The following is a 26,342-nucleotide window of genomic DNA, read 5'->3' as shown; positions in this document are numbered from 1 at the left end:
AGTAAATGTACAGGGCATGGAGTTTGTCGTCTGGCTTCTGTCCACCTTTCCTTTCCAAAGCCCAGGTCTGACCAGGCCATTCTCTCACAGAACCTTCGATAATTCCCCAGTGCCTACAGGCCAAAGTCTGCCAATCTGGCCCTCCCAGGCCTGTCCTGCTGCCTGCATAGCTTCTGTATCCGAAACCCCTCTGAAACCCAACTGTGTTCCTCCCAAGTCACCAAATATTGAGGGCACATCCCCACCGTGAAATCTCTGCTCAGTGACCCAACTCCCAAACCTCTAGCTTCAACTTTGTCCTCCTTCTCCAGAAAGCCTTCCAGGACCATCCAGGACCAGGACCTCTGTGTCCTCTAAGTTCCCACAGCACTGACTATGAAGAGGGTTGGAGGCCTAGTTTCAGAAGCCGCACAAAAAAAAATTTCTGTATGAAAAGATGAATTTATTCATGCATTCATTCACTCAGCCCCTCATTTAGTCACTCAAGCAACAGATCTGTGTAGGGCACCTACTGTGTGTCAGGAACTGTGCTGAGGAACACAGTGGGGCTGGGAAGGGAGGGGATACATGGTACCGCTCTCAAGGAGTCAAAGCCCAACTGGGGAGACTGGTCTGAAGTCAGGTGATGGCTGAGGGCATGGTCATTGCTGTGACGGAGGTAAGCGTGGGGCTCTAGTGCCCACTGCATGGCATCTAGCCCAGGTGGTGGGTCTCCACTTCCTCCTCTGTAAATTGGATCTAATAAGCCCCTATCCCAAAGAGAAGTTGCAAAGATTAAACTCATTCATTTACTTGTTCAATAAATATTTATTGAGCTCAAACCGCTGCTGGGTGCTGGGGACACAGCCCTGCCCTCATTGAGAGGGACAATAAAAAGTGTATGAGACACCTTAGCCAGTGGTAACTACTACAGAGACAAAAAGCTCAGTGGTGTGTGGGGTCCTAGGTGTGGGTCAGGTGCGCAGCCAGGACTTGGGGGTTTCACACAAGTCAGACAAAATCTGGAAGTTTGGAGAAATTTGGGGCATGCAGGGGGAAGTGAGCCGTTGTGATTGGGGTGTCAGAAACGAGGGTTTTTGTGAGTCAGGGGTGGAGGTTGCCCCACCCCTGCATTCGGATCTCTAGGTCTCTGGGGGAGAAAGGGGTGAAGTGATGGAACTGGTTTCAGAGGCAGAAATTATTCTGCAGGAGCTGGGAGGGAGAGCGGAAGGGCTGGGCTGGGTGGCTGGTAGGAAGTTGCAACAACCTTGGGAGAGCTTGGGAACTGCTGTGGAATTGGGGCCCCACCGGGGTTTCCTGTGGGTGTCAAGGGGAAGAGGGAGGCTGAGCACTTTGGGAATTTCACAGGGAAAGCTTCCCCTGCACCAGGGGGAGACCCAGGACTCCGACGTGGGCAAGCAGAATGTATGGCCACCATCAAGTTCCGAGTCTACATTTACTGAGCACCTACTATGTGCCAGGTGCAGTGGACTCCCAAACTCTGATCATTACAGCATCCCTGCAGGGAACTTAGAATGGGACCTCCTCCCCTCCCCCCCCCCCCCCCGGCATTCTATAGGTGAGGAAATGGAGGCTCAGGGAGATGAAGTTATTTGTTCAAGGTCAAGGTCACATGGCAGTAAGTGGTCTGAGCTAGGACTTGAGCCCAGGTCTAGAGGGTGGCAAAGTTGATGCCTTCTTGGTGTTTGAAATGCCACCATTCATTCCTAGGAACTAAATGTTCTGGGATCCTCATTTGGGCACACGGCTGGAGCAGGGTCTCCATGAACTGTAGGTGAAGGGGCCATAGAACTCTGCCTAGAACACAGGAGGTGCTCAATACTTACACGTGGAGTCTGCAGGGCAGGCAAGACATGCCTGGGACGGGGGGTGTGGGGCTCTGGTTCCCCGGGAGTGACGTCCTGTGAAGACAGACTTCACCTGGGAGATGAATTAGAGGGGGCCAAGTCACTGCCACCTACTTCAAGAAGCCCCCGGGCTCCTCAGCCAGGGTCCCTCTGTCCTCCTCCAAGTGCTTGGCCTCCACCCACCAAGTTCCTGCAGTGGTTGTGTCCACACTGAGTCATCCCTGCCCAGCCCTGCCCAGCCCTGCCCAGCTCTGGCCGGTAGACATGTTCTCGTAAACATCCAAATGAGTGAAGACTGAGAAATTGTAGCAGGGGAAAAATTACTTATTTCTTCCTCCTTTTGAATTGGGAAAGGGAAAACTTTCTGGGGAAATGAGGTAGGTGAGTTGGGCACTGCTGACGTGCAGGGTCTCCTGTGCGGCATCTCCCACAGCCAGGGCTGGGTACCGTGTCAGGGAAATGGGCCCAGAGCCACCTCATGTCCAGCCTGGTGCGGAATGGCTCCCCGGCCCTGTCGCCCCTCCTGGCTCCTTGGCCGTTCCTGCTCTGAGCCAAGTTTTCGCTAATGAGAAAAAAATGTTCTCGTTAGTGTCACCTGTAGGCCATCTGGGCTGGTGGGCCCCGGCGGGATGTGCAGATGTGGGGCGGGGCTGATGTGCAAGAGGGATTCGTGACCCCCCCAGATCTCAGAGCCCCATGCAGCCCCTCCCTCTCAGAGTCCAGATGGGGAAACTGAGGCCTGGAGAGGAGAGAGATGTGCCCGAGGTCACATAGGGAATCAGTGGCTGTTAGGACTAGCACCCAGGTTGCTGGTGCTTTAAAACTTAAAACAAAAACTACACACCTTTATAAATAGAGAGGTAACTAATTTGGGGGAAAAAGAAAAACTCATAAAAATAGAAAAAAGTATAGGGAAAATAACAAGAATTATACATGATTCCATCTCCCATTATAAGCACTTCAAACATTTTGGTTTCTTTCCTTCTTCTAAATAATTTTTTAAAATTATCTTCAGTGACTTATTAATAAAATAAAATCGCCCAACTTATGGTTATAATTGTTATGGGTGTTTGTTCATAGCCCGACTCACATTGTTAAAGTCATTTTCATCCTACGATCACAAATTGTTAGAAATCCATAACTGAGACTGTCAGCATGAACCCCATCTCCATGGAGGCCGCCCTGAGAGGATTTGCTTCTGCTGACTCTGCAGGGAATGTCTAGAGGCCTCCTGCTTTTAGTTCTTGTTCTTTCATTTAACCTACAAGACCTGCTCCTTCTCAGCATCTGTGCTATATTAGGGAATCACTTTTGCCTACTTCAGATTTTTAATTATTCCCATTATTCTACGGAGTCTGGGATCACCGATCCAGACCGTGGGATTTTAGGGCTCTGGGGAGGTACCTCAGGAGAGAGCCAAGCTGGTGGGGAGCAAACCTTCCCCAGCCCCCTTGAGCTGAAGCAGCAACCCTTGGATCTGTCTTATAATATAAACTGGGTTTCCATCCTAATGGTCATCATTATTGAGTGCTTACTATGAGCCAGGTACTTTTCATGTATCATAGCGTTTACTCTTCAACACCTGCATTGGTGTTGAGATCTAATGCAGGGACATCATGTGTCCACATCGTGCTGGCTGTGTGGACTTGGATAAACTCCTTAAAATCACCTATACAAAGGACTATTAGGTCCTGCCATTCAGCTCGCCTGGAGTTATTGCAAACATCAAATGGGAGCCCAGGTGTAGAAGCTGGTGAGTTAGGGAGGGGTGCTGACAACTTTAACCCTGCCACACCCGAGTGCCCAGAGGGTGGGGACAAGCTATTAAAAGCCACAGAAGAAGCTCTTCTTCATTTATTGATGAAGGGTATACCACGTTGCCAATGAGCTACAATGACACTGCAATGATGTCAGTTCTCCCCCAAATTTGCCTGTCAATTCAGTGCAATCTCAATTAAAATCTCAGCTGGAATTTGAGGAATTTAACAAGTGTATTCAAAAATGTGTGTGGAAGAATAAAGAACCTATAGAATTAAGTCAATTTCAAAAAGGGGCTAAGGAGATGCACTTTACCAGATACTAAACATTCTACAAAGCTCTACCAATAAAAAATATGTGGAAGTAGCCTAGGAACAAGAATGAATGGAACAGAAGGAATCGTTCAGCGACAGACCCATGTAATTATGATCAGCGATTAAAGGATGGACTATTTTGCCAATGGTATAGGAAAGACTGACTCACTCTGTGGAGAAAAATGAAGTTGGGTCTCTAGATCTTATATACCACATATAATTCAGTTGTATTAAAAACCTAGATGTGAGATGTAAAATCATAAAGCTAATGAAAGAAAATATAGGAAAGTACTTTTACATCCCACTGTAAGGAAGGACCTTTTGGCTAAGAACAAAATGGCAAAAAATTTATGGATTTGAATTACATTAAAATTAAAGTTTTTTTTCTTTTTTTGAATCAACAAAGAACACTATAAACCAAGATACCAGACAGATGACAGAATGGGGAAGTGTTTGTGACACCTAAAAATGACAAGGAATTAATACGTAGAATATACAAGGAATTATTGCAAAGCTACAAGAAAAAGACAGGAAATAATAGAAATATGGTCAAAGGATATGCATAGGCAGTTCACAGAAGGGGAAACCCGAATGACTAAGTAATGAAGAGGTGCTCAAACCCACGAATATTCAGAGAAATGCAAATGAGACAAGGGTGGGCTCCACTCCATACCCATCAGATTGGCCAAAATCAGAATGTTGGCTAATGGTGAGTTTTGGGGAGAGTGTGAAGAAAGGGGAACCCTGTGACCATGCTGGTGGGAAGGAGTGTGCCTGGCTTTGCGGTCCTGGAGAAATTTCTGGCAATGCTGGTGAAATAGGTACACAATGACTCCAAGATCTGGCAGTCCCACTTCAGAGAAATGCGAACACCCACAGACACCACCATGTGCTTTACAAGGACACATGGATTGAGTTTATGGGGGGAGCAGGGATTGGGGGGAAAATAAGGCAAGAGAGGAGGCTTGTAAGGCAAGATCTGAGGAGTATGATTCACTGAACCCGATGTACCTGAGAGCGAGAGAAGTTATGCAAAAAAAGATTCCGTTCACACCAGTGACCAAATTATAAAATAGCTAGGAATCACTTACCCAAAGGGGGGAGGGGCTGGAGGAGGGACTAGTTGAGGGGGTTGGGTACCTGCCCAGGCTGGGAGTGGCCCAGTTTGTAATGGGGTGGAGAACTCAAGGCGAGGCAGGGAAACTGAGGCCAGAGTGTGTCTAGCAGACATTCCTTGTCTTTGAGGCTTTACCTGGAAAGTAAGGACCAGCTGCTTCTTGGCTCCTCCAGGGCCTGAAGGAGAGTCAGTGAGAGCGGGGTTTGGAGGGTGGGGTGGGTAGGTGGGCAGAAGGAATGAAGGTTAGGGGTGGAGGGGTGAGGGACTGGGGGTTGGGAGTTGGGGGAGGGGAGACATCCTTCAGAGGAAAGGAATATGGCAGGACCTTGGTGAGGCTGAAAAGAGGTAGGAGAATTGAAAGCCCTTTGAAAATATAAAGGGCTATCAAAAGAAACCCGCTGACAAGATCAAATGTCCTTGCAGATGTGGGTACCGGGGAGGGAGACTCCTCACGTACTGCTGGGAGTGTGAACAGTACAACCCCTTGGGAGAGGAATTTGGCAGGACCTAGCGAAAATGAAAATGTGTAAACCCCACAGCCTGGCAGCGCTACTTTCTAGGTTTACGACCTAGAGAAACTCTCAATCCCGTGCTTCAGGAGACAGGTGCCAGAATGTGCATCGGGGCCAGAGGTGCAAACACCTGACAGTCAATTCGCAGGGCAGCAGGTAAACAGAAACGGGGGGAGGGCGAGGGGGTGGGGGGAGTGGAGGGCAGGCGTGCAGGGCAGGACCAGGTCTGAACTCAACAACACGGAAAGTTCTCAGAAACACAGCCGAGGGGTGGTGGGGGGAAAAACCAGGGGGCAGGAGAGCATGCCTGGTATGTTGATATAAACACAGAAGCACGCGTATAATAATACTCCCTGTCGTCCCTTTCCATGTAAAGGCAGAAAACGGATTTGAGAGAAACATGGCAGACTCAGAGGAATAGTTGCCTTTGGAGGGAAAGACAAGGGACTAGACCAGGGGCTGGGGGTCAAGAAGGACTTTGATTTTAATTAGATAAGAATTTGAAGCAAAAAAATAATTCAACAAAAATTTACTGAGAGCCTACTATTAAAAAAAAAAAAATCGAATCAGTGCTGGTGCTGCTTTCTAGGTGTTGGGGACACAGCAGAGAACAGAACAGACAAGGTTCCTGCCATCATGGGAGAGAGAGACAATAAACAAATAGAGAGCTTATACTAGCTGCTATGAAGAAAAGTAACTTTAGTTCGGAGGGTCAGAGAAGCATCACCGAGGAGGCGGCGTTTGAGCAGACTGGACCAAAGTGAGGGGGGGAGTCACACAGGTGTCTGGAGGACGGGTGATCCAGGTGCTTTGCCTGTTCAGGACCAGCCAGAACAGAGGTGTCAAGTGATAGGATAGAAGGTCAGAGAGGAAGGAGGGCAGCCCCAGTTGTTAGCATTGGTCAATTCTGGGTAGTGGGAATATGGGTGTTTCTTATATTATGCTTTGGATTTTTTTTAATTAAAAAAAACTGAGACAAAGACAATGTCAGATTAAAAGACAGGTGGGTGTAAAATGCAGCAACGTGGTTTGCAGTAGGATGAAAGGGAGAACTACCCATCGTGGAAGGCCCTGAGTGGGATCAAAGGCGGTCATTCCTGCAGGACAGATATGTCCCCTCTGTACTGTTTTGTTTTTTGGTTTTGTTTTGGCTTAGTCGGATCTTAGTTGCGGTGCGTGGGCTCTTCGTTGCGGCGTGCGGGCTCCAGAGCACGTGGGCTCTGTAGTTGTGGCATGCGGGCTCTCTAGTTGCGGCGCACGGGCTCAGTAGTTGCGGCGCACAGGCTTTAGTTGTCCTGCGGCATGTGGGATCTTAGTTCCCCAACCAGGGATGGAACTTGCGTCTCCTGCATTGGAAGGCGGATTCTTAAACTGGACCACCAGGGAAGTCCCCCCTCTGTACTGTTAAAGGCAGCGGTTTAGAATCAAGCCCAGCCCAGCTCCATCCCCATCCCCCCACATCTCATGGACGTCAGAGTCCTTGAACGTCAGGACAGGAGGGGCACATGGACCTAGTCCAGAGACAGCAGAGGCCGGGTGATCTGCTGTGGCTGCCTCCTTCCCCACCCAGCACACACCTGGCTACTTGGTTAAGCATCCTTTCTTGCAGAGGCCACACACAGGCTCAGAATCCTTTTCAACATGAAGCCCTAGGCAGCTACCACCAAGCAGAGTTAGCATTTAGTCTGAAAGCAGCCTGCCTCCCCGGATCTAATCCAGCGCCCTCATGTTCTAGATGTTCTAGGCCCTCACACAGGGAGGGGGCTAGGATGGGAACTCCCCTGAGTCTGAGCTGGGCCCACTTGCTGGGCTTAGAAACTAAGGGTCTTCAGAAGCTTTGGGGCAGGTTTGGGGATTGGTTCCTGGGAAGAGACAACCCAGAACAGGGAGGTTTCAGTGGAGTGGAGGGAGGGGGAGGCCTGGAGGCTCTCTTGGCAACCTTCCCCAAATTGCCTGGGGTCCTCTTTGAGGGTTGCGGGGAGGGAGAGCTGCCCTCCCCTTCTTTGGAAGGAAATGGCGACAGGAGCTGGGGAGTATTTCCTGGTCCAGCACCCCTGCCCCCAGCTTGTTATGGCCAGCTCAGCCCAAGACATGGCCCTGGGGTAGGCAGGAGGGTAGGTGGGAGGCCTCGACAGATGAAGGAGACGGTTGCAGAGCTGTGGCTCACCCCAGCGCTACTTCCTTTTCGAGATTTTGGGACATGAGTCATCAAGGGGCTGACCCAGAGCAGCCAGGGTGCTGAGACAAGCAGGACAGTGGGATGAGAGAGAAGGTTGCTTGCCCAAGCTGTGGGCCAAACTGGGTGGGGCTGGGGAGGGGGTCCTGCTGCCCAAGACAGGATCCCACTGGAACTCCTGGAGACCAGGTCACAAGATTTGATGGCGGGTTCTGAGACCTCCCCCACAGTGTGAACTACCCCTCCCAGTGCGACCACAGCAATGCCTTCCGAACCACCCTCAGCCACGGCACCTGTTGCAGCTAAACCCTGTTTCCTGAATGGTGTCTGTCAGTCACCTGAGGGCTCGTTAAAAAGCCAGATTGTCAGGCCCTCAACAGAGATGGGAGTGGGGCCCGGGAATCTGCATGTTGAACAAGACTTCCAGATGATTCTGATGCTGGCTGAAGCTGGAGAGCCATTCCTCCAAACGGTTCACTAGAACACCCAGCACATAGTAGGTGTTCAGTAAATATTGGCGGACAGGCTAGCTGTCCTTGTGCACGATGCCTGCCGCGGCTGAGCTTTCCTCTACACCAGTTTGTAAAGCACGGGCATCAGCTTGCTGGGGTGGTGTGTGCGAGATGGCTGGGGGCTCTCTGAGGGCTATGGGCTGCACTGGAAAGTGAGGAAAGCCTCCAGGGAGCCCCAGGGTTCAGATAACTGTACATGCAGCCCCTGGGTTGGGGACCAGAGGGCCATGGTCCTGTGTGCTGGAAGCCTGCCTGCTACCCATTACCGAGGAGCAAGTGGGATTTTTCTGCGTCATGGGACTAGGGGTCTAAGAGATGCATGGCCTGGGAGACCTGGCTGAGTGCATAGGGTCTGGGAGTGATTGAGCTGGACTGGATTCTGGGGCCTTGACCCTGACATTCACTCAGCCCTTCGTTCGCTCCCTCACTTCCTCTCCCCTTTCTTGCCTCCTGTGTACACTCGGCCTGTATGCACTCCTTATCCACCTCAACCCTACTGAGCCCCGACTCTGGGTATCACCGTGTCAGCAGGGAAATAGAGGGGACCATGACCAAGTCCCTCTGCCCTTGAGGACCACACAGTCCAGCAGTGAGAGGCAGCCAGATGAGCAGAGCTCCTTGACTATGTGTTTGAATCCCCTGGCTTGACATCGCAGGCGTTTAGGGACCAGAAGACTGATGGGAGACTCTCAAATGCTTGTGCACTACTAAGCGCCCAGCACCCCAGGGCTGGCACACAGCAGGTGCTCCAGAAAGGTCGTGATGTGAGTTGGAGCCTGTGGCTGGATGGGCCTGAGGCGGCAGAGCTGGAGTGAGACAGGGTGCATGGGTGTGAGCCGGGCTGCTCCAGGTGTAGGGTGAAGGGCAACCGTGGGCTCCGGGGAGGAAGCCGGCCTCGGGTCATCTCTGACCCATAGTGCTTCCTATGGGGAGGAGCCCTGGGCAGAAGCCTGGAGGCCACCACTCATGTAGGATACAAAGGAATTTGGTAAGTACTCCTCACTGGTCATATAAGTTTGACCTCTCTGTTGCAAGACAACATCTATAAGTTATCGGGCCCAGAAGAGACTTCCAATAACTGCTAGTATCATAATTACTAAGAGAGGAGAGGGGCCATGTAATCGACTAGCCATACAGAGGTAAGTGTCATGCTAAAGGTCTGTGGAAGTAACAATCCCTGCTTGGGTTGGTGGGGTGTGGTTAAGGGCAAGTTTCACTGAGGAGAGAGAGTTGGGCTTTGACTTGAAGGACAGGTAGGTGATCATCAAGCAAACAGGAGGGAAAGACATCCCAGGCAGAGGGACCTGTGTGGACAAAGGCATGGAGGTGGGAACTCAGGATGCTTCAGGGAGTCCAGGGTGGTTAGAGTGTGGAGATGGAGGCCATGGTGCAGGAGATCTGCCTGGGAGGCAGGCTGGGCCGGGACATGAAGGCCTCCAGCATCTCACTGAGGAGGCTGCACTCAATTCTGCAGGCTGTGGGGAGCCATGGGCGAGGGCACGGGTTCTCAGCCTCAGTACTACCAACATTTGGGCTTGGATAACTCTCTGTCGTGGGTGCTGTGCTGTGCACAGTAGGATATTTCGCAGCCCCCGCCTGCCCCTTCCTGTCTCTAGTCGCAAGATGCCAGTAGCACCTGCCCCCTGCAACTGTGACAACCCAGAATGTCTCCAGGCATTGCCAAATGTCCTCTGGAGGAGGGGGCAAAATCACCGCTTGGTTGACAGCTACTAGACTAGGAGGAATGACATGACTGCCTTACATTTTTGAGAGCTGGCCCTGGCCGCACCCTGGCTAACGGATTAGAGGGACAGAGCCTGAAGCCCAGGGGACCGGTTTAGAGGCCATCAGAACATCACGTGAGAAATGGCCAAGGCCAAAGCCAGGGCCGGGCCGTGGGACAGAAGGAGAGGGACCAAGTGATACAGTGGGCAGGGTATCACAGGGGCTCCCCATGCTGTCACTGATTTGGTAATGGCAAGTGCAATATGATGGATTCTAAGATCAAACCCCATCCTGAAGAGAGAGTCTTGGGCCACTGATAAAGGTCATGCTAAGAGACTGAATGTCAAATGGCTTAGCCAGAATTCGCCATTGCCTACCCCCAGCTGAAACAAGATGTCGGGTTGGAGCAGCCAAGAGAAAGGATTTGGGGGGGAAGGAGTCGCCATGGTGCTGAGCGCCCCCTGCTGCCTCTCAGGGGAGAGGCGAGGGTGCTTCCCCTTACCTCGGGCCAAGCAGGAGTGGATAAGGGGTCCACTCTGAGAGCTTGATATCGCAGGCATTTAGGGACCACAAGACTGACGGGAGACTCTCAAGCGCTTGTGCACTACTAAGCACCCAGCACCCCAGGGCTGGCACACAGCAGGTACTCCAGAAAGGTCGTGATGTGAGTTGGAGCCTGTGGCTGGATGGGCCTGAGGCGGCAGAGCTGGAGTGAGACAGGGTGCATGGGTGTGAGCCGGGCTGCTCCAGGTGTAGGGTGAAGGGCAACCGTGGGCTCCGGGGAGGAAGCCGGCCTCGGGTCATCTCTGACCCATAGTGCTTCCTATGGGGAGGAACCCTGGGCAGGAGGAGCCTGGAGGACCACCACTCATGTAGGGGACAAGGGGGATATGGTAAGCTATGTCCAGCAGGAGGCTCAGGTATCCCTGGTGCTGGGGAGCCATGGTCAGAGGAATCAGCAAGGTCTCCTAGACACCTGCAAAAGTGCCCCGAGAGAGAATGAGCCAGAAACTGCCTCCCAGAGGCCCCAGTGTGTGTGTGTGGGGTGACAACTCTAGCTGCTATGAAACACTGTGCCCTTTGCTTCCAAAACCCTCTCCCCAACCACACTCGGCAGTCAAGAGAGGAGTCGCCGGGTCCTCCCACACCCAGGCAGGATCCAGCCTGGGTTCAGCTGGAGAAGGGGAGAAACTCCACCCTGGATAAAAGGCTGTAGCTCTATTGAGTCCCAGGGCAGCACTGGACTCTCATCTGGTAGACCAGAAGGTTGTGTCTTGCCTGAGAGTGCCTGGAAAAGCTCCAGGACCTGCGCAGGATTTCATGCAGAGTCTGGGAAAAGATAGGTCCCCTAAGCAAGTGTAACAAGGAGTGAGACTTTCTCCTTAGACCCTCGCCTGTTATCTGCCTGCGCTCAGCTCCAGGCCCTGCCATGTTGTCCCCCCCCCCACCCGCCCCCACTGCAGTGGGCTGACCCCAACAAACTACATTTCCCAGGTTCCTTTGCTAAGTGGCTCGTGTCTTAGGTTTGGTCAATGGGAGTCACTGGTGGGAGATTGTAGGGTGGGAGGAAGGGAGAAGCTGGGATATTTTCCTCCTCTCTGCTTCACACGTGTCTCTAACAGTGGCTCTGTCTCCTCCACGGTCCCAGATGCCCCCAGGTGCCCCAGCTCCTGGCTTTGGTAACGTCACTTCCAGCCCCAGAGGTGGTGGTGGCTTCTTGCAGTTGTTAATCTCAGACTAGTCTCTCTTTCCTCTAATTGTTCTTTTAATTTCTCTAACATCTTTACAACCAATTCCTCTGTATTAAGTACCTTGTACAGAATCACTAGACAGAGGGTTTGCTTTCCTCTTGGCTTGGCTGTCACCCACCTCTTGGAGTCCAGTTGGTGGAGCTGGGATGGAAGGTGGGATCCCAGGAGGATCCCCACGTTTGGGTGGTGGTGGTGCTGCCCCCTGGGACCGGGAGCCATTGGAGGCAATGAGTCAGTGGGGCCCACTGGGTTTGAGGTGTGTAGGGGGCATCCATGGAGAACCGTTTGCTCCTGTTTTCACCAGGTGACACCCCACTCCTGGCCTTTGGCTCTCTCTTATGGATCAGGGACTCCTCCAAACTGCTCCCAGACAAGACTTGTAAGGGCCAGAAGAAATCTTCATGCTAGTTTTAGAGTCTGACCCTCTCTGCAGAGTTAAGCTTGTGGGCTGTGCTAGCCTTGCCCTTAGCATGGCCCATGTCTTAGAAACGTGTGGAAACCAGGTAATTTCCCAGTCTCCTGATCAGGAGGTGGGATTTTCCATCCGCCAAGGGTCACTTCCCAGTTTCTCAGCACCTAGAAGCATCATCCTTGCTGTCTCCACCACAGGGGTTGGTGGCCCAGAGCAGGGGTCCCTGGACCTCTCCTGGGGCAGCCTGCAGTGAGGGAACAGAATAGCTTCCCCTCCTGCCACCCTGCCCACCCTGCCCCTCAGAAACGCCCTGTGTGCTGGGGGCAAGGACTCCCAGGGCTGGGGGAATATGTTCTGGTCCCGCAGGGCTGGCCCTGGTATTAGGGTTGGCACTCAAAGTACAGGGGGTGCAGCTGGCAGCTGGAGTGGGTGCTCAGATGTCAACTCCAGGGAAACCAGCCCTCACGGCCCTTGGCCTGGGCCAGCCCCACTCTGGGCTCCCACAGCTTTCTGTCCCAGCCTCTGTTTACTGGTCAGCCACCTGGACAGGGGACTCAAGAAGGAGGTCAGGGCAGGCTCCGGCTCACCCTGAGGAGGGCATGAAGAATGTTTAAGGATAAATGAACAAATGAATAACAGTAATTACAGCTAATATGTATACAGAGCTTATTAAGTTACTTATATACTTACTTTGTAAGTTTACATACATATATAATACATACTATAGTATGTGTGTTATATAACTTTCAGTCTTCAGACTACCTCTGTGAGGTTAAGGCAGAGATGCAGACCCAGGTGGTCTGGCTCTAAAGTCAGATAAAGTCTAGTGAGGGAATAATTTAGAATGCCCGTGAGCTACTGTCAGTTGTGTGGGATGTTTTCCCAAATTCGTGCCCCACCGCCAAGGGAGTGGGGAGCCTGCAGGAGGTGGGAGGGGTAGGTGGACTCAGGGCAGGTCGAGAGACAAAACCTCGGGGCAGTCGCAAGCCTGGTGGGAGCCCGACCCCAATGCGGGTCTCCTGCCCCCTCTCCCACCCCCCCACCCCCGCTGGGAAGGGTGACTGGAAGGGGAGGGGACGTTAGAAGGAGGCTGGAGGGTCTCGGAAAGCTGGGAGCGGCTGGCGCTGGAGGTATGGACCCAGCGCTAGGCTGGCAGAGCTGGGGTGAGAGTGGGGGTTGGGGGCGGGGCGGCCGGCTGTGTGGGGCGGGGAGGAGGTGTGTCCACGCTCCCCCCGCCCCCCCCCCCCCCCCCCACCACGGCCTCTCTCCGGGAGCGCGCCGGCTTTCGCTTTCAGTCGGAGGCGCCCGAGGCAGCGGAACGGGAGCGGAGGCGTGAGGGCCCGCCGAGCCGCCCGCACCCATGGTGCCCACCGCCTTCTGGGCCGCGCTGGCCGTCGGACTGCAGCTCTGGGCCGCAGGGCGCGCCGTGCCCGCCCAGGTAGGTGACTCGCGCGGCCCTGTCTGGGGCGGGGGGGCGCCGTCCCATCCACCCCCGGTCTGGCGCGCGTCCCCCGCCCCGGGGCGTCCGGGGCGCCGTGACAGGGGTGCGGGGCTCGGGACGACGGAGGCGCCGCACCCGCCACACCGGATCAGGCGCGCGCCGCTGGAGACCCTCTGGGGACCCCGGGTTTGGCACACGTGCGCCCGGGGCCGGAACTCTGGCCACCGCGACCCGGAGTCGCACCTTGGTCCCTCCGCCGTCGGTGGCCGGCCAGTGGGCCCTGGGCAGATCCCAGCCAGACTGTGGACCCCAACTCCCGTTACCCTTGCGACCCCTGGCCTCTCCGGGGTGACTTGGGGGTGGGGGTAGGCGGTGATATGTACTGGGGCGCTGTCCCCACTACCGATGCCCGGCACCTTCTTCAGAAGACTTCCTCCCCTTCTGGGCTACGGTTTTCCTCTTTCTTAGAAATACTGGAGCTGCGTGTGTAAAAGAACAGGGCCAGGTGTGCAGTAAGCACCTAATAAGGGCACAGTCAGACTGTGGACTGTCTTCCGTGCCCTTTGCCCAGACCCCTTCCCCAGGACCCACCTGGAGTGTCCAGTGGCCACTTCAGAGCCTGCCATCTGTGGACTCTGGGGTGATGGGGAGGGAGACAGTGCCCTCAGGTTCCCTTGGGCTGACCTCCCCAAGGATCTGTGCCTGAGCTCTGGGCGACACGGGTGAGGGAGGACTTCTGGGCTGGTTATCAAGACGAACATGATGTCTAAGGGGCTCCAGGAAAATGGAGAGAGCAGAGACCCCAGAGCTGTTATTCAGCACTAACTGCACCCACCACAATAGCAAGGGAGAGTGTACAGAGGATTGTTCCACCTTTGCCTCTCGCAGCTGTCTCCGTGGTCTGGTAAGACAGAATAGCCCCATTTTGGACTTCCCTGGTGGCGCAGTGGTTAAGAATCCGCCTGCCAATGCAGGGGACACGGGTTCGAGCCCTGGTCTGGGAAGATCCCACATGCCGCAGAGCAACTAAGCCCGTGCACCACAACTACTAAGCCTGCGCCCTAGAGCTCGTGAGCCACAACTGCTGAGCCCGCGTGCCACAACTACTCAAGCCTGCGCGCCTAGAGTCTGTGCTCCACAACAAGGGAAGCCACCGCAATGAGAAGCCCGCAACAAAGAGTAGTCCCCGCTCACTGCAACTAGAGGAAGCCCGCGTGCAGCAACAAAGACCCAACGCAGCCAAAAACAAACAACTAAATTAATTAATTAAAAAAAGAATAGCCCCATTTTGCAGAGAAGGAAAACTGAGGCTCAGCAAACTCCTTGTGTTTCATGGAAGGGCATGGGGGGCTCTCTTTCTTCAAAAGGGACACCTCTTCCTTTCCCCCCTTGGCTAGGGAGGAGGTGTGCCTTCATCCTTTCCTCATGATCTTACCCTGATGGATGGGTGTGTGCTGACCCATCTGGATATCTTGACCAGGGAGGAACGTGGGAGGTGGCATTGACTCATGTGAGGTGACTCACTGGCCAAGGCTAAAGACACCTTTAGAGTCCAGTTCTCAAGGGCAGAGGATGGAGGTGCTCAGACCAGAATTGACTCATTCACAGTTGGTGCCAGGGTGGGACCTGGGGGCGCTGCCCCAGAGGTTGTTCTGTAAACAGAGGAGGTCAGGAGAGTCCCAGGTCTGAGACTCGAGTGTGGATGCTGATGGCTCTGGTCCCCAGCCTGACTGCAGCGTCCCAAGACTAGGGGCATCACTGTGCCTCAGCCAACCTGGGGACATACGAGCCCCTGGGGGGAGGAGGCACAGGGCTTCTCTGCAGGACAGCAGCCCCTAGTCTTGGAGTTGCTGAGGGGTTTTCCTGAGTCTCTCACTTCCCTCCCGTGTGACCAGCTCCTGTATCAGCTCAGGTTCCCTCCTCCGGGACTGTCTTCATAGCCTTTTAGCTGGTCCCCTGGCCCCTGCCCCCTCTCCCACTCATCCTCCTTGGTGGCATCGCTGGGGTGGCCCTCCTCAAATTGGAGTGCCTCTCTCCCTGCCTGGGAAGCAAAAGGCTCCCAGTGGCCAAGGCAGAAACTCCCCCAGGTGTCTCAGGCCAGAGCGAGTGAGGTCTCGGGGTGTTTCCTGCCACCTCTCTGCATCGTACCCCATACCCCATGAAACACGGCCATTGTGTATCTTCGTACTCCACGCTGTCTCTCTCCATGGTGCACCCTTTCCCCCATCCTTCAGGGTCTTTTGCACGTTTCCCCCCACCCCACACACCAAAGCCTTTCCTCACTCTCCCAGTTGGATTTTTAAAAAATTTGTTTATTTTTTAGGCTGCATTGGGTCTTCGTTGCTGCGCGCGGGCTTCCTCTAGTTGCAACGAGCTGGGACTACTCTTCATTGCGGTGCGTGGGCTTCTCATTGCGGTGGCTTCTCTTGTTGCAGAGCATGGGCTCTAGGCGCACGGGCTTCAGTAGTTGTGGCACGTGGGCTCGGTAGTTGTAGCTCTCGGGCCCTAGGGCACAGGCTTAGTAGTTGTGGCGCACGGGCTTAGTTGCTCTGCGGCATGTGGGATCTTCCCGGGCCAGGGCTCGAACCCGTGTCCCCTGCATTGGCAGGCGGATTCTTAACCACTGCACCACCAGGGGAGTCCTTCCCAGTTGGATTTTATCCTCTGCTCTTTGAACTCCCAGCCCTTCATCCCTCTCTAGGACAGACTACATTCTGCTTTTTAATCTGGTTGTGTTTTATCCACCTCAATAGATGGAAAGTTCCTTGAGGGCAGGTACTGTGGGGTCTTCCTCCTTATTATTAGCACCACAATAGCACCTGTTGTTTGAATGCCTACTAAGTGCCAGGCAGCATGCTTAGGATTTAACTAAAGAATCTTGCTGAAACCTTCCTTATAGCAACTCTTAAAAGGTGGCGTTCCCATTTAGAGACGTGGAAGCTGAGGCTCAGAGAAGTTATGGCATTTCCCAGGATTATGGAACTGGAGGGTAGGGGGTGGGGAGGTTCGAATGCAGGTCTGCCTGATTCCAAAGCTCTTCTTACTCTACCCTCCCCATGCCTGTATCCCCCTTCTGCCCCGACCTGGGTCCCTGGCACACAGTGGATACTCAGTTGTGTCAGATGTAATAGATCAAATTGTAGAAAGAGCCCCAGGGAGACCTGAGCTGCTGCAGGTGTGGCAGAATCACTTTGCCTGCAGGGTTTTTGCCTCCTTTAAAAGCTGTATCTGCTGGCTGGTGTGGAATGCATCATTCATTCATCTAGTCATCCATTCATTCAACAAACAAATGCCAATACAGCTGGCAGGATAGGTGAGCATTTGGTGCCATCTAATGGGATGGGCAGGGCTCCAGGTGTCTGGCTTTCTGTTGTTGCTGGGAGGGGGCTGAGGGGATCTCTACCTGCTGGGTTGGCCTGAGGCTGAGGGGCCTCTGTTTGCCTCCTCAATACCTAGGGGCCTGGGGCCAGCTCGAGTTAGGGGAGAGGTTGGGGACTCCTAGCTTGGCCTGGGGACATTAGCCTTTGGTGGAGATGGGTGATCCAGGGTACCTGCTGTCCTGGGATGTCTCTTTGTCCCCTGTCTGATATGCCAGAGGGGAACCTGTTTGCTGACTGAGGATGTGGCCCTCACTGTGGTCCTGGGTTTGGCCCAGTGGCTCCTGGAGGAGTAGCCAAGAAGGTTGGAGGGGGAGAGTTTTGATGCCATCCGTGGGGTGTTTGTGTGTGTGTTTCATTCAGCTCTACACATCAACTTAGTTCTCAGGTTTATGCCATGTGGGCTGTTTTTCTGTTGCTCAGACATGCCACACATACCCCTGCCTCAGGGCCTTTGCACTTGCTTCCCCTTTACCTTGAATGCTCCTCCCGCTGATATCCTCTGGTCTCATTCCTGCACTTCCTTTTGCTGAAATGAATTCTTCTCAGGAATGCCTTCTCTGGCCATCCTACCTATAAAAGCTCCCCACCAGGTACTCTCACTCCCCTGACCTGCTTTGTTTTCCTATGTAACACTCATGGCCTATTATATTTCTTTCACTTGCATTGTGTCTTTCTACTAGAGTGTTAAGCATGGTGAGGGCAGGGACTTGTTCACTTTTTCATAGCCTAGAAGAGGATTTCTTGTTCTCAGTTCTCTTGACATTCGGGCCATATGGTTGCTGTGGGAGTTGTCCTGCGAGTTGTAGGATGTTTAGCAGCGTCCCTGACCTCAACCCACTAGATGCCAGCAGCACTTGTCCTTCAGTTGCGACAGTTAAAACTGTCTCCAGATGCTGCAAAATGTCCCCTGGGGGGAATTGCCTCAGTCGAGAACCATTGGCTTAGAACAGTGCCTGGCATGTAGTGGGTGCTAAAAAATATTGAATTAATGTCTGAAAATATTCATCTGACCTTCATAATGACCCTGTTTTTTTTTTTTTTATTTATGTATTTATTTTTTTTGGCTGTGTTGGGTCTTCGTTTCTGTGCTAGGGCTTTCTCTAGTTGCGGCAAGTGGGGGCCACTCTTTTTTTTTTTTAATTTTTATTTATTTATGGCTGTGTTGGGTCTTCGTTTCTGTGCGAGGGCTTTCTCCAGTGGTGGCAAGCGGGGGCCACTCTTCATCGCGGTGCGCGGGCCTCTCACTATCACGGCCTCTGTTGTTGCGGAGCACAGGCCCCAGACGCGCAGGCTCAGTAGTTGTGGCTCACGGGCCCAGTTGCTCCGCGGCATGTGGGATCTTCCCAGACCAGGGCTCAAACCCGTGTCCCCTGCATTGGCAGGCAGATTCTCAACCACTGCGCCACCAGGGAAGCCCAATGACCCTGTTTTATGGATGAGACAGAAGAGTTTGGAAAGCCAGTGGTGGCAGGGCTGGGCTCCAGTTCGTCTCACTCTCTCTGGGATATTTCTCTGGGTTCTTCCTCTGCTGTGTTGAGTCTGCTGAGGCTAGCGGTGCTCTCCCCAAAGTGCTCACCCGCCCACATCCCCCTCCTGGCTCGTGACAGGGCCACCCACTGGCAGTGACTCAGGAGCCCAGGAAGCATGTGACTTGCCCAGAAGCAGGCAGCGAGGGAAGCCAGGGGTTACGGTGGAGAGAAGGGTGCTACCAAGGGAAACAGGAACAAAGTGGAGTTGCTGTGGCTCCCGCTTCTGGACATCCCGCCAGGCCCCAGGGAAGCAATATTGATGACTTAGAAGAAACGCTCTGGCCTCAGAACTGGACAGACCTTGGCTCACTTCTTACTTTGCTGTTTATAGACTGCGTGACCTTGACAAGTCTTTCTATCTCTGGGAGCCTGCCTTTGTGTTCCCATCTGTAAAATAGAAATGATCCTTCACCTCACTGGCTGGTGGTCAGGATTAAAAGTGCTTTATATGCTGTGCAGCCCATTGGTGGCTATTTGAGCATCTGTGGCTTCGCAGGGCCTGGGAGTCACCGTGGAGTCAGATTCCCTGTCTCTGAGCCACAGGGCTCCGAGGTAGGGGTGGCAGACCTCCATTTGCCCAGAGCTCCTGCCCAACATCCCTGAGAACAGTTTCCCTCCTGCCCGCCTTCTCCAAGGAAGGCTTCCTTCTCCTGGCTGTGCTTCCTGCTCCAGAGCCCCCTTCCTAGGGCCTCTCACATCACCTACCCAACTGCCTGGCCTTAGGAGCCTGGCATGTGGCATAGGCTGCGGGGTCAGGAAATCCTCCCCTCCCCCTCCCAACTCCTTTCAGTGAGTGACAGGTGCTGGATCTCATTTGAGGGTGAGCAAGGGGCACATGTGGCATAGAATAGAGGAGTCTCACGACCTCTCTGTGAAGGGGATGCAGAAGGCCTCGATTTTCTCACCTGCAAGATGGGCATGGGCTGATTCCCGGCTGTCTTTAAAATCTCTTCCATCTCTGACCTCCGTGATCCGGAAGGTTGTATTTACTTGCAACCCTGAAATGGGGACGCTTTGTGAAGGCTCTTCTGAGGTCATGCTGTCCATCCCCCAGCCTCCGAGTGATTTCCGAGACAGCAGGACCCTGAGGAAGGAGCACTGGCCTGGGGCCCAGGAGACCAGAGTTCCCATCTGTACACTGTGGTCACCGGCTCACTGTGTGACCTCGCGTGGGTTACTTAACCTCTCTGGGCCTAAGCACCCCTATCTATAAAACCTAACAGCACTGATCCTAACACTCTCTTGGAATGTTGGGGGAGTATCAGTGTTGCCTGTGCTTGATGGAGGCCACAGACTGGGGGTGAGGGGGGTCTAAGAGTTTTCCCAGGAAGGAGGGTCCACCACTCCCCACCATTCATATCTTTGATTCCTAGTCTCTCTTCTTGCTGACCTCAGTCCCACTTGTTTTAGCTGGAGTGATTTCCTTGACTCAGGCCGCAGTAGCATCAAGAATTCCTGGCTGCTGGTTCGCTTGCATCCGAGACGAGACGTACAGCCCTCAGGCAGAGCAGGCTTCACGGGTTTCCCACCTCCCTGCCCCTTACTGCCTAATTAGCCCCTCTTAAAGTTCAGAAGCCAGACCCTTTGGGGCACCAAACCACGGGAAAGTCCGTGCCTGCCGCCTGGGATCCCACAGGTTCGGGGAAGCCTTGAGTGCGGAGGGGGGGTGTTCCTTGAAGAAGGCTTTGTCACCTGTGATGGACTCACAGCTGTCCCCCTGGTTCTGAGTCCCAGGGCTTTGGGTGTTTGTGCCCCTCCGCTGAGATGTTGACTGTGGGGCTGGGAGTCTGAGGCCCACGGTCATTTTCCATCGTGTCGTGCCATGAGGTCACAGGTGGTGGTGACATCACTGTGGTTTGGGGCACTCGAGGTGCGAGCCCAGGAAGAGAAAGTGTCTGTTCACCGACGGGGGTTTGAAGGAGTCGATTTCCGTCTGCCCCAGGTGTGAGCAATGCTGGGGGGAGGCGAGGGGCGGGGCAGCTGTCCAGGAGACCCCAGACTCCAGCTCTGGTCTGTCTCTGCCCTGGTGGCCTGTTGACCGTGACACACCGCCCTAGCTCTCAGCCTCCATGTCCTCTTTGCAGAGGAGGAGAGGTTGGAACAGGCTGCACCGCAGGTGTCACCTGCGAGGTTGAGGATCGCAAGGCTATCCATTTTGTTACTAGAACAAGACCTGTTAGCCGGCTCGCAGGGCTGCAGAGCCCACCTCCCAGGCCCCAGGCCGGCCAGCCGCCCTCCCGTTCTCGGTAGCAGATACTGAGCGGGCACGCGTGGGGACAACTGGCAGTGCGGGGTGACGTTGAGGGACACGGCCGGATCCCTTTGGCCAGCAAGCCACTGCTCTGCCCCCGGCTTCGGAGCTGGGACCCCGGGTTGATTCAGTGCTTTGACTGGAGGAAATCCCCAGGGGCTTTTGATTTCCTCTGCTGTCCAGACAGGGGCCCACCTGTCTGTTTCCACCTGAGCCTGGCCCTGCAGTGGGTGTGGCTGATTTGACCACATATTCGGGGAACTGAGCGGGCCTGAGGGTGAGAGCAGCACGGGGAGGGATTTGGGGCAGGGGGCTCTAGATGGGCATCTGCCAGACTGTCCGTGGAGAGCCTTCTCCAGTGCCATTCAGGAGAGATGCCAGAGGCTGCGGAAGGGACCAGAGCGTGGAGCTGGGAGTGGGGGTCCCGGGCCCAGCCCTGGCTCAGCCTCCAGCTCGGGAGGGCTTGGCCAGTTCCCTTCTCCTCTCTGACCCTCAGCTGGCCCAGCTGGAAGTGGAGATCAGCAGAGACCTGGCCCAGCCTGAGTGTTAGACAAGGGGAAGGGGGAAGGGGGTAGAGAGGGTCAGTGACTTTGGGCAGGAGGTGGCCTGCAGCTCCGGCCTCTGTGGGTCTCCAGCTCAAGGCCCAGGTCTGTGACAGTGACTCTTGACAGTGACTCTTAGGGAAGGGCTCCCAGCACTTGGCTTTAGTTACCGGGATGGCCGCCAGCATCCTGGGCACCCCTCCATGTCCTCCCTCGTGCTGACCCAGAGCCCCGCTTCGGTCTGCCACGCGCAGAGGCTCCAGGTTCAGCTTGTCCCCGGTGAGCCTGTCACCTCCTGCTCTGCATTCACAAGCCCCCAGTTCTGCTCCTTTCTGTGCTGTCCTCCTAGCTCTCTCAAGCCCCTCTCCCCCACCTCATGGCATGATTCCCCCGTCCTCCCTCCCCTCCCCCAACACCCCATGGCTTCACGCTCTTCCTGACCTGGCCCCTTGGTCACCCCCCTCATCTTCTGACACCTTCCTGACTCTGTCCCCCACATTCCTCTTCCCGCAGTGACCACACAAGGATCTTTTTAAAAGCTGAGCCCTGGAGGGTGGTCAGGATTGGGCTGAGTGCATACCAGGAGGAGGAATAGCAGGGGATAGTAGCTAGACCATCCTAGCTGGAGCAACAGGCCTGTTAGGGGTGGCGATGGCACTTGAGGCTATAGGCTGTTTAGGACCAGTTTCTGGAAGTAGTAAAAAATTTAAAAATTATATTAAAACATTGTAGCAACTGTAATTTTTGGAGCGTTTACTAAGCACTTCACATGTGTTATCTCATTTAATCCTCACAACAGTCCCATGAGGTATATACTGTTATCAGTTCCATTCTGCAGATGAGAAGAGGTATTTTAGCCTCATTTATTTATTTTTTTTAAAAAAAGCAAAACTCCTTTGATGCTGCCCTCCAATAGAGGGGAGTCTGGATTCAAAGCCAGGCATCTTTTTTCCAGTGACCATGCTTTCAGCTACCACACTCACTTCATATCAGGAGTTGAGGCAACGGGGAGCCACGGATAGTTTTTGAGTGAGGGAGTGACCAGAGCAGAGGGTGTATTAGGAAGATCACTCAGGCCTCAGTGGGAAGGACGGATGAGGTGGAGAGAATGTTGCAGTAGTTTAGGTGAGAGCTCTGGGCTGAGAGGTTGGTAGCAGAGCAGGAAGGAAGGATCAAAGGCTTCAGGGAGGAGGAGGTGGGCTTTGAGCTGCACCAAAGACCTAGGGTGGGGACAGAGACACTCGGGAGAAAGGGGAGCCATCCCTCTCCACCCCCTCCTGCAACATGAGGTGCCTATGGCCTCAGCCCTGTCCCTGCGACCTGACCGTGGACAGTGTCACCCTCGTGTGTTCCTGGAGCTCTCGTGGTCAGCCCCAGGGTGAACCCGGCTTCACTCACCCTGGCCGCTGCTGGGGTGGACATGAGGCTGGGCAGGGCTGGCCTTTGCATCTCAGGCATGAAATGTGATGAGCCCCCCATGGGCAGAGGGGCAGGAATCCCCGGGGACCTGCCTGCCTCTGCTGCCAGGACCTTGGGACCGTCTCCCTGGGCTTTGGTTTTCCTCTCAGTGGTGAGGTGGGGATAAAAGGGCCCCCCTCTGTCACTTCCCTTTGGGGTCTGGGAGAGCGCAGCAAACCCTGAGCGAGGACTGACGTCCAGGGGGTGCTTCGTGGGTGCCAGGCATGGGTCTAATGCATTACATGCCCCGAGTGCCTTCTGTCCTCAAGGCCGCCTGGGAAGGGTGTACCATTATCATCCCCATTTGATAGGAGAAGCAGTCGAGGCACAGAGGTTAAGCTTTGGGCTCAGGTTCTCAGCTCACTAGAGGCAGAGCCAAGATTCCACCCCAGACAGCCCCTTCCGAGCTCTGTGCTTAAACTACCACTCGGAAGTCACGGTGCTTGCAGTGGCCATGAGGGGCTCTGCCATTCTGGGGACGCCACCCTCTCTCTCTGTAAGCCCATTTCCTGCCCAGTTCTCCTGCTAGCCCCAGCTCATTTCAATTAATTGGAAATGACAGCTTTTGCTTCTGTTAAACAATTCAGCAACTATTAGGTACCCGCTGTGGGCTGTGCGCCGGGCTGGGCGTAGAGCCATGAGTAATAAAAACCCAACGACTAACGCTCAGCTCTCGCTGCTGCTGGGCATGGCGCTGAGCACTCCACATGCCTTGGCCCAGTGAATCATAACAGCCCCATGAGATGGGCACTGCTTTTGTCCCCGTTTCAGAGATGGCAAAACTGAGGCTGCTGAGTGGCAGAGCTGGGACCGAAACCCGGGTGTCTGGCTCAGAGCTCACGCTAGAAGGTGCAGACGGGGAGACACAGGAAAGCAAACGATTAACCAAAAGGTGGTCCATGAATTAGAGAGATATACCCGGGTTGTCGCTGGAGCCCTCGGGGGGACCTCTGACCCCATCTGCGGGTCCGGAGAAGGTTTCCTTGAGATGATAGTGGAGAGGACTCTTGAAGGAAGCCAAAGAGTTAGCCCTGCAAGAGGGGAGGGCAGGATGTTTGGGCCGAGGGAGCAGCAGAAGGACACGTGAAGGAGGGTGTCAGAGCCGGAGGGAGGGCGCCAGAGCCGGAGGGAGGGTGCCAGAGCCGGAGGGGGGGCGCAGGGTGAGGTGAAGACTGAGTGGGAGATGCTGGCAGGGCCCAGGCAGCGGCCCCCGGGCCCCAAGCTGAGGACGCTGAGCTCAGGACAGACTTGGTGTAGGAAGGTGGCTTCAGGTCTGTCTGGGAAGCCTGGGGACCAAGAGTGAGGAGGTTGTAGGTGGGGAGAGATGCCGAGGGTGGGGAGGCGGGGCCGTGAGAGATTGAGGAGGTGATATGGCCGGGCCTGGGGTGTGTGTGTTGGGAGGGGATGGAAAGGGTTGGGGTGTTTTCTGCAACTAGACCAAGGGTTCCTTGAGGGCAAGGACCATGCCCCGGTATCTTCGTACCCCGGTGCTTAGCACAAAGCCTGACCCCAAGAACCGGATACCAGCCCGGGCTTCCTGTCCTCCCCCAGCTCACTTCTAAAGCGACATCACAGGCAGCAGGCCAGGAGTGGGATGTGTCACCCTCGGCCGCCGCCTGTGATGTGGTCGGTCCTCCTGACGTAGATGCCGCTCCTCTCCGTGATGGCAGATGAGCCTCCACTGCCTGGCTCCGGCGTCATCGCCGTGTCAGCTGCACCCCGAAGTCTGCGGGACTCCCGAGAACCCCCTAAGATTGAGGCCCAAATGGTTCTGCTGTCTCTCACCATATGCCAGCGCCCCAGGGACCTGCCATGGAAATGATGTGGTTTCTCTATTGGTTGAAGCCGGTTTCCCTCCCTGGGTCCTTGGGCAGACGCCTCTGCTCTGCCCCATGGCTGCAGCGTCTGCTCCTGGCATTCTGGAGACCCTTTTGCCTGGGAGAGTCATTGAACCCACCCACACCTTGCTCACTGTGTGTTCTCCGGGGGGTCACTCTCCCTCTCTGGGCCTCTCCTCTGTGAAATGAGGGAGCAAGAGAAGATCACGGGGTATAAGACCGTCTGAGGACACTGAGGGAGATGTAGCTGGGACTAGTTCTGCCGCTTGCTGGCTACGTGGCCCCGGACATGGTATCGAATCTCCGGAAGCCTCTGTTTCTGCGTCTCCAAAATGGGGTGATGCTGACCTCATTGTGTTGGTGCAGAGATAAGACAAGAGGATGCATGTGAGCGTGCTCAGCACTGTCTGCATGCCGTAGGCGCTCCTCCTGGGTCTGAACAGTCTCTGTCTCTCCCACTTTGTGAAAAGAGAAGTTTTGTGGGGCATGTGTACTCCTCAAGCGTGAAGCTTCCCCCTGTGGCCTCCTTCCCACCACGTCCCCTTCCTGCTCTCACCCTGCCCAGGGGTGCTCCCGGGGGAGGCTGGGAGTGGGACCCCTTCCCAAGGGTACTGGCATCTAAGTGGGGGGCGGGGGAGGGTCTCCAGAAAATCAGAAAGCCTTGGAGACCCCCGCAGTGCTTCGTCATTGCTGGCAGGAAGGGCAGAGGGCTCCACAGCTTTAGTGCTTTCAGATGACACTGTCTTGGTGGTGGCCACTTCCTCCTCCTTCCCCAGGCCTGTCCTTCTTTGCCTTCCCCCTCTCGCAGTCTATTTATAAATAGGAGAAGGGACTGAGGGCCGCCACCTTGGGGTGCATGCAGGGTCTTGGTCGGGGAGCAGGGAGGCAGGAAGTCAGCTGTCGCGGGGTTGCCCAATTCCCCGAGAAAGTGCGCTGACTCAGACTCCACAATCAGAGGGTCTTGCCTGGTGCCCTGGCCCTGCTGCTCACTGGGTGGGCCCCAGTGCAGTGCCCACCTTGACCTCGTCTCCCTCCTCCAGCCCCGGCTGCTAGCTGTGGTTTCTGGTCCTCCAGGGTGAGAGTGGGGAGGAGTGGGAAAGGGAGGGAGTAGCGGGCGGGGAAAATTCATGCCTGACCCACCAGGTAGGTCTGGTCCTGCTCTGGCTTTGCCCCCTGCCGGCCTCTGAGGCTCACCTTCTTTCAGGGACTCACAGCCAATCCCTGTCCCTTATCCTGGACACTGTGTCCTCTGGCCACTTAGTGGACCCCTGGCTGCTGGGTTTTGGTCACTCACCCAGACTCTTTATTTTGGGGTCCCCTCACCCCTCCAGGTGTTCCTTTTGAGTAAAGTCCCTTGGAGACCACCCAAGGCCACTACCCTAGAAAGCCCACATCTGGCCTGCAGGCGTCCCCTCCTCCCTCTGCCTTAACGAGGCCCACTCCACTGTCCCTGCAGCTGGCCTACTGCCGTCTCCTGTCCTTGGGCTTCTTGAGGACTGGGCCTGGGGTCAGCCTGAGGGTGACTCCATAACTGCAAGGGTCACAGGTCAGCTTCCCCAGCCTTGCTCTCGAGGAGGGAGGGAAACCCCCTCCATTGCAAGGCCTGCATGGGCCACCTAGCGCCTCACCAAAGCTGGGCCGCATGCTCCCAGCGACTTGTCCTTGCCTTGCCTGTTCTTAGCTGAAACCAAGGCAGAGAGAGCCCGGTTCTAATATTCCATCCGACACAGGTCCACACGCGTGTCAGGGCCTTTGCAGACCCTTAGAGCTCCCCCGCTG

The 26,342-nt window shown here is 54.8% G+C and overlaps 1 protein-coding gene across 1 annotated transcript in view; it reads left to right on the top strand.

Moving 5' to 3' along the window:
- Positions 1-13,406: 13,406 nt before the first annotated feature.
- TNFRSF1B (TNF receptor superfamily member 1B) overlaps positions 13,407-26,342 on the top strand; it is a 36,758-nt gene continuing 23,822 nt past the window's right edge. The window contains exon 1 of the mRNA XM_061184940.1: positions 13,407-13,562. Coding sequence (XP_061040923.1) covers positions 13,485-13,562 — 78 coding nt within the window. The 5' untranslated portion in view covers positions 13,407-13,484. The remainder of the gene's footprint in view (positions 13,563-26,342) is intronic.

The sequence above is a fragment of the Eubalaena glacialis genome, chromosome 3, assembly GCF_028564815.1.
Source record: "Eubalaena glacialis isolate mEubGla1 chromosome 3, mEubGla1.1.hap2.+ XY, whole genome shotgun sequence".
In the NCBI taxonomy this organism is placed as follows: Eukaryota; Metazoa; Chordata; class Mammalia; order Artiodactyla; family Balaenidae; genus Eubalaena; species Eubalaena glacialis.
The sequence above is the reverse complement of the archived record's forward strand: the minus strand, read 5'-3'. Positions and strand labels throughout refer to the sequence as shown.